The sequence below is a fragment of the Benincasa hispida genome, chromosome 12 (genome assembly GCF_027475165.1).
Source record: "Benincasa hispida cultivar pf3 chromosome 12, pf3_genome.v1.1, whole genome shotgun sequence".
In the NCBI taxonomy this organism is placed as follows: Eukaryota; Viridiplantae; Streptophyta; class Magnoliopsida; order Cucurbitales; family Cucurbitaceae; genus Benincasa; species Benincasa hispida.
Window position 1 is genome coordinate 17,459,721 of NC_143489.1, and position 8,191 is coordinate 17,467,911.

General features: G+C 31.0%; 1 protein-coding gene across 1 annotated transcript; it reads right to left on the reverse strand.

Annotated features, from left to right (window-relative positions):
• Positions 1 to 775: 775 nt before the first annotated feature.
• On the reverse strand, positions 776 to 2,916 carry LOC150031822 (auxin-induced protein 22D-like). The gene is made up of 4 exons (XM_090307748.1): positions 2,552 to 2,916; positions 2,212 to 2,441; positions 1,300 to 1,399; positions 776 to 1,215 (listed from the first exon to the last, which is right to left on the reverse strand). The coding sequence occupies exons 1-4, from the start codon at positions 2,782 to 2,784 to the stop codon at positions 1,143 to 1,145; spliced, it is 636 nt and encodes a 211-aa protein (XP_090163874.1). The 5' UTR covers positions 2,785 to 2,916; the 3' UTR covers positions 776 to 1,142.
• Between the last annotated feature and the right edge of the window lie 5,275 nt (positions 2,917 to 8,191).

Sequence of the window (8,191 nt, forward strand, 5' to 3'; positions counted from 1 at the left end):
TATGATAAGGTAAGCAGGATCCTAGTCAGTTCTACGTGCACATAAGAATTATGTTATCGACGTTGATGAGATCAAGCAAAAGGGCTCTCCTGCATGTTCAGGCAAGGGAGTAGAAGCATTCTACAAGATATGTTGATGAGTCTTAAACCAAGGTTTTTATGTAATGTTTTCTTTATTTCTTAAATATTATTTCTTAACCCTGGTATGTAATGAGAATGTTTTATTTTAAAGCTGTTTATACTATGAGTTATGAAAGCATGTTTTTTTTAAAAAGAAAAAAAAAAAGGAAGTCACTCACTGGGCTTTCTAGCTCACTCTTTTTAATGTTTTCCTTTTCAGGTAGCGATCGACATTTTGAGGCCTAGTAGTTCTGCCAGTCAGTCACTTCTCAGCCCTTCAGAAAATGTGAAACTTAGGTGGCTCATCGTGTTTTGATAATCCAATCTTTATGTTCATATCATGGGAAACAGAGTAGAGTTTGTATTGAACAAATATTGTAAATAAGTTTTTTTTTCTTTCTGAAACTGTTAAGTATGCTAAAGCTAATATTCTGATTAGTAGTAATTTGTATGCTTTGAATTGTTGCTGAGTTTGTATGTTGTGTTCTAGAGAATTATAACTGCTAATCCAATTTAGCAGGTGCTAAGGACAAATTTTTAGGAGTATGTTGGATAGTAGTTGTTATAAGATATCTTCATATCTCTTTCTAGATTAGGAGAATAATCTGAGTGAGGTGTGACATAGGTAATTGAGACTAATACAGTGGGGTCGAGTATCCTAAAAAAAAAAATTAATGATATACATATATATAATTATCTATGAATATCCCATCATTTTTGTACAATTGGATTTTGAGTAGGTTGTATCTCCATCTACCTTTAAACATGTGAATCCAAAATACAACATCTTTAAATAATGAGTAATAAATTGACCAATACTTAGTATTACACACGTCTTTATTTAGTCTGCTTCAATCACACAGTTAAAAAAAAGTGCTCATAACGTGGCAAGCTATGGTTGGATAATTGGATGGGTTGTATAAAGATAAGTTAGTCTAAAATGAAACTAGGTATTTTTCCAATAAATTTGAACTGGAACAAATACCCCAATTTTTTTTCTTTTTTTTTGTTAAAAAAACAAAATTATAAACAACCCATCCCTCTGGCATCTGATCCTTTCATCATTCTGATTCTCTTGCAGCAAGAAATAAACATACTGTATCAAGAGAGAGGAAAAAAAAATATTAGCCTTTTTAGAGAGAGAGGTGATTAAGAGAGAGAAAATTAGAGAGAGACTCACTCCCATGGAACATCTCCAACCATCATCCAATCACCATCTTTATCTTCATAAGTTGGAACATAATCACACCCATGATATCCTTCTCTCTCTGAATATCTCCCTACAAAATCCAATAAAATTTTATGTTAATAAAGATAAACATCATATACACCAATTTAGATACATTCATTATTTGTTAATGCTATTTAGTTTTTCCTCTTTATTGATATTCAATAGTTGTTACTTTTTAACTACGACTATTATTTTGGATGGAGTCATTTGTTAACATTCACGTTTCTTATTTTTATGAAATAAAAGCGTTTGAAATCACGATTCAAAACAACAAAATGATTTTTTTTAGTCTCATAATTTTTTTTTCTTTTTCACAACGTAAACAATAGCATTATTTATCATTATTGATCTATAAAATGCATAATAAGCATCCTATATATATAACATAAAACTTTTGGATATTTAATTCTAAAACCAATTTTTATATAATTTTACATTTTTTAAGTTATAAAATGAGTACAATAATCAAACGCGTCTTAAAATGTCTCATCACACAATTGAAAGTTGGTGGTTTCGAACTTTTTAACCTCTTGATCAAGGATGTATACGTTATGCAAATGTAGCTATACTCATATCATTTTTAACCTCTAACCTTTTGATCTAAAGTATATGTTTAATCTACTTTCTAATTTTTATTTATACTTTTATTAGTTGCACTATACACACGTTGTTGACACTTTCTAAATATTTTCGGTAATCAAGTGTCGAATGGATAACTGCGATCAAGAGGTTTGCGGTTAGAATCTTCTATCCTTTATATTATGCTAAAAAAATGTTCGAAAAGAGGATTCCTCACTTCTTTCTCTCATTCAAAGAATAATAATAAATATAATATATTTAGTGTATAATAACTAAACTAACCAAGTTTGAAGTTGAACATGTCTTCCAAGGCATCCAAAAGCTGTTGATAGCTCTGATAAAGCTTGAGATCAACCTTCCTTAGGTAAGGAGCTCCATCCAAGCTCACTTTCACATACATTCCACTGATTTTTCCTAACTCCATATTCACAAACTCCTTCTTCTTCTTCTCTGTTTCAATTATCACATTCTTCCTGTAAGATCTCACCGGTGGCCATCCTACCACTTGCGCCCTGCAAATGATTTATCCACCACCACAACAGAATACACAAACATAAACCCTGGGAAAGGCCATTCCGCTATTGAAATTGAAATTGATCGAATCGAGAGATTATGGACTTACTTGGTGAGTTCATGGCAATGATCGGCATCTGAAGAAGGATTAGTAGTGGAAGTCGAAATGGAAGAATCGCTTCTTCCGGATCTGGATGCGCTCTTGCTCTGCTTTGCTGATATTTCAGATTGTGTATCTTGTTCTTGGTCTGGACTACTTCTTCGTGGTAATCCTAATCGCAGCTCGGTTGCTTCGAAATTGAGATCGTGAAGGTTTTGGAAACTCGAGAAATGGCGTTTCATAGCTTGAATGAATGTGAAATTGGATTTCAGTTTGTGTGAAATCCGTTGGAAAATGAAGATGAAAGGGATTTGGATTGGAATGTTGGCTTATTTGTAAGAGTGTTGTACACAATGCGTTTGTGTGTTTGTGTATGCATGAAGCTTTTTCCGTTCCCCAGCATTTATTACGACGCGTGTTTTCTTTCCCACGCGCTCCATTCCGTACTCGTGAGCAGCTATCACATTGAAAAAAAAAAATTAATTTCGACCTTAAATTTTAAAATATTATATACTTTTAGTCTATATGAATTTGATTTTAGTTTTATAGATTTTAAAATATTATATATTTAATTTTTAATTTAATTAATAAATTTCTAGATTTACTATTTTAACCTCAAATCTATTTTATCAAATACTCATTTCAGACTCACGTTAATGTCCATTACTTAATTTTAAATAATTATGGAGAGAATTTTTAAAATTAATTTTAGTAGTGATAAAAAATAGTGAAACTTAGTTTATGATAATTCTTTTAACTTAATTAATGGACATTAATACTAAACACAAGTGTAAATTTTGAAACATATAGACCAAATTGAAATAAACTCAAATATCGAGAATAAAATCGGAACACTTCGAAACATATTAACTAAATTAAAATTAAATTCAAAATAAGGACTAAATTTAGAGACCAAATAGAAAGTAAATCCAAAATTTGAAGACCCGTCTTTCGTTAGCTGTATTCTCTTCCTATCACTTCACTTCATTGGAGAGATCTGATCTCATTGGATCTCATTACGTTCAACTTAAATTCTAAACCTTATAAGGGAAAGAATTGATTTTTTTTTTCTTAAAAATTAATATTTCTAGAGTTAAGATTCTAAAATAATAACTGAAATAAGAGTTTAAATTAATTAATTTATTGAAATTTTAGAATTTTAATTAATACTAATATTAATTTGAGGTTGGTATAACTCTTAAAACTTGAGAGTATAAATTTATTTTTTTTTTCAAAATAATATAAAGTTTTAAGTGAGGAAGAGAACTTAATTTGATAGATAAGGCTGGTCCCAAATTCTAAATTTGGCAAAACTTTCCTTCCAATCTCAAATTTTAGAAGTTAAAAATGTCACATTTGAAATTTAAAGAGATAAAATGTTATCAAACTCAAATTTTACGAACTAAAGTATATTTTTCTTTAATTCAATATCGACAAATTAAATTGAACATATTCACTTATGACTTACTATTAAACTAAAAGAAATTAATTGATTGTCAATGTGAACATATAGCTTGTATTATTAAGCTTGAGTTTTGAATATTATCCTATGTCACACATTGTCAAATATATATATATATATATTACTATCAACCCTCAAATAAATATATCAAAACTCATCAACTTAATAAAATACTAACCACAGTATCATAAAGTCATGCCATTTTGTAAGTGATATTATAGTTCTTTTAAAGAACAATCTTATAACCTAATACTAATAATGGTATTTATTTAAATCCAAAACTTTTAAATGAATTTAGAGGCTTATCATCCATTTTCATTTTAAAATCAAATCAAAATCACCTTAATAATATCTTCCTCAAAATCTTACAAGTCACCCCAGAAAAGTAAAATCACATATGCTAAAGAAAAATATATGGATGCATCTTAGATTGTACCTACTTTTTGCAACTACAGTTGACTAGATTATTTAACCACAATTTAATGTGTAACAAGCTCTTCTTTCCTCTTCTTTTTATTTTTGAATTTTTTTCTTCGAGATAGTTGGAGAAAATTGTAAAAAGAAATAATAAATAAAAAACAAGTGCAACAAAGATGCACAAAATATGTTAAATTACAGTTTTGGTCCCTATACTTTAAAGTTTATTTAATTCTAGTCATTGTATTTTTAATTGTCAAATTTTGGTCTCATACTTTCATTAAATCTTAAATTTAGTCTCTCAAAATTAATTTTTATAAAATTTGGTTAAATAATAGTAATAATAATTTTTATGTAAATAGATATAAGTATGTGAATATATTTTTAAAATTTATAGTAAAAATGCTAATATATTAAAAAAAAAAAATAAGAAATCAACTATGAAGCAGGATTGAGGATGCGCGTGGGATAGAAGGAGAAGGAATGAGAATGAACGCTTAGAGGTGAAGTTGTAGGCCACAGCCGCAACAGCCACGAAATGAGGGTGTGCCACATACGGGTGACAAAAGAGGGACAAATCCAGCCGTCCTCAAGGGCTGGGATTGGATTAAAAGTTTTGTTTTATAAGGATGAATTTTACACCATTGGATCTAACTATCATAGACATCCCACGTGATTGGAGTGGTTCCCACGTGTACGTTGCTGATTGGGCAAGCATGCCAGAAGGAAATTCTTTGGCCTTTTTCAAATGTTCTTTCCACCTTCCTTTGGCAAATCAATTGAATTTCTCTTGGTTGTCTTCCACCCACGTACATCTATTTGGCTCCCTTTTTTTGTAATTATTTGTGTTCGGTTTAATAACCCTTTTATTTTCTTGTCATATATTCTCTGGTCTTTTTGTTGTAAGATTGAGAAGCACAACAAAATATGGATATGAAGACAATAAAATATATTTAAAATAAAATAAAATATCTAAATAATTAAATTAAATAAAGAAAATTATAGGAAATGAAAAATATGGAAATGCAATGATACAAATGCAACGTATTTGTGTAAGGGACATGCGAGTAGAGTATTTTATACAATAAGTTTGCATAAGACCGGACTAGTTAGGTTTCTATTTCATAGGATGACCAAGACAATTTAGTCTCAATCTTGGTTCTTGACTTAGATAGTTGGATAAGACCGAATAGATAGCTGGGGGGCATAGTTCTACAAGATGAAATTCACTCCTACCTGACTTAGGATTAGCAGATAGGTTGTTATCTTGAGCGTTGATTCCTAGTCTTAAACAATGAGGCCTTACCCTCTCATAATTAAGAGGGTTATGGTTTATAAGTTGGACTATAAACCAATTGTTCAATAGAGGATCAATGGGAGCTTAAGGAGCAAAATGTATTTTATAGGGATAAAATGGTAATTTTGACCTAGCTGTAAATACAAACGACTTGTGAAGGATCAACTTGCTAATTATGGTTAAAATGGATAGAAATATATCTACAGTGAGGAGAGTGCAATTATTGAGCTACAATAGTGTGTCTCGATAGTTAACGAATATCGATTAATTCAGTCTAAAGTGTTTAATCAATTAATCTCAAATCATTGGAACTCGTGATCTGTAGGTCCATAAGGTCCCTCTACTAGCTCGTAAAATTATCTTTCATTAGTGAATTTGAAATGTTGAGATTCAAAATTAGGATTTTGAATCTGAAGTGTTCAAATTCAATTAGGGTTTCTATTAATTGTATTTGGTACAATTGAAATATTTAATTTTTGTCGAAATTAAATGAAATTGGAGAGTTAAAAATATTTAAATAATGATTTAAATATTTGAAAAGGTGAAATATAATATTATATATTTTATATTGAATTTAATTAATTAAATTAGTTTAATTAATGATCCAATTTTATTCAAATTTTGAAATTGTTCAAAATTGGTGATTTGATTAATTAATTTTTTAATTTATTAAAAATTCAAAAGTATAAAATTAAAATTTAGAATTGATTTTTGAAAATTAATTTTGTAATTAAAATTGATTAATTCGATTAAATATATTGAAAGTGGGAAAATCCAACCCACTCAAATAACACCTCATGCCACTTCAATTTCAAGAAATTGAAATGACATCAGTTGCATTAATCCTTAACGCATGGTTTTAACTATAAATTGAAGTATTGACTTCAATTATCAGCCCATGTAATCAAATTTTGTGCTGAATTTTTTGCTGTACCAGAAACTTGTAAAACCCGAACTCTAATTACTTTAAGTAAGAGTAAGTAATGAGATTTCTTCTAAGAGCTATGATGGAATCATGTCTTAGGAATTATGGAAGATGGAAGCAAGGTGAGGAAGAATAAAGCTCTCGGGTGGTTATATGTAAAAGTGTGGCCAATTTTGGCTAAGGATGTAGCTCACGCAATGGGCTTGGAGATGAGGAAAGGTGTGGGTGGTAGTTTTCAATTGGGTAGCAAGCCAAACATGAGGTAGCTGGCCGAATATTGGAGGGTCATGTTTGACCTTGGAGTGCATATTGAGCATATGGATAAGGCCATGCAATTTTTTGAGGTGTAGTGTTGAATTAACACTATGAGCAGAGTTAGGAAAGGAAAATTGGTTAAATCCTAGCCCTTCATCACATTAGTGGGCAAGGTGGCACAAGGAGTTTTCATGTAGGATTTTGGGCGGTGGTAAGCAGGAAGGCCAACTTCATTTAATTGGTTTGAACAAACTACTCGGGCTATTTGTGTTGTTTCGATGGCTGTGTGTCTACTTTTTGTTGCCAGGTTGGTGAAGGAAAAACTCGTTGGAATAAAGTCGGAGGAGCAAAATTAAGGGCGAAGGATCCGTTTCTCGGGTGAATCTAAATCATTGAAGCTTCAGGATAAATCACGAAGAGTTTTGAGCTGAAAATTTGAGGTAATGCTTTTAACTCAATTATAACAACTTTGTGGAAGGAAATTTCTTAAGATGAGGCTTGAAATTCGAGTTATATATCTTTGAATTCTAAACTGGAAAATTGTTGAACAAGCATGCAGTTGCTTGAATTGGGACCAATGATGAAAGTTTGAAGCTCCAGATCATATAACAAGGAATTTTGAGCTGAAATTTTAACGTAATATTGTTAATACAATTATAAACGACTTTGTAGAAGGAAGTTTCTTGAGATGAGTTTTGAAAAATTAGTTATGAAATTTTGAAGTCGAATCTAGAATTTGATAGTCAAGCAGGCACCTGCTTGGTATGAGTAAGCTAGCAGCTCGATTTGAAGGAGGTTGTGGGCATATAGGCTGAGTGAGAATCACGCGAGAGAAGGTTGTGCACGCGAGGGGAGAAGAGGCGGTAGCCAAGGACAGGCGTAAAGGCCGGTCGCTGGTGCGAAGGAGCACCAAAGTGTAGAGGCATGTGAGCTTGGTTTATTTAGTAGGCCTAAAAGGAAGACTAATGTGAACACTATGTAGTATGCTTATATGTGTAGGTTCAACGCCCATTGGAGAAGACTATCAAGCCTTAAGGAAGAAAACTTGAAGGACCCATGAGTGACTAAATAATCTCAATGTTTTCAATATTTTAAGAATAAAAGACCATGCGATTTTAATGATGTTTGATGATAAGCTTATATGTTTTCAAGCGACTAAGTTTTATGAGATTGCATAGCATTTTCCTCAAGTACGTACTTGTTTTATCGCATGCTAAGGTGATATGTCAGTTTTATTTCAAATTATGTATTTTATGTTGAAGCATGCATTTTAAAGACTATAACTAAGTTTCT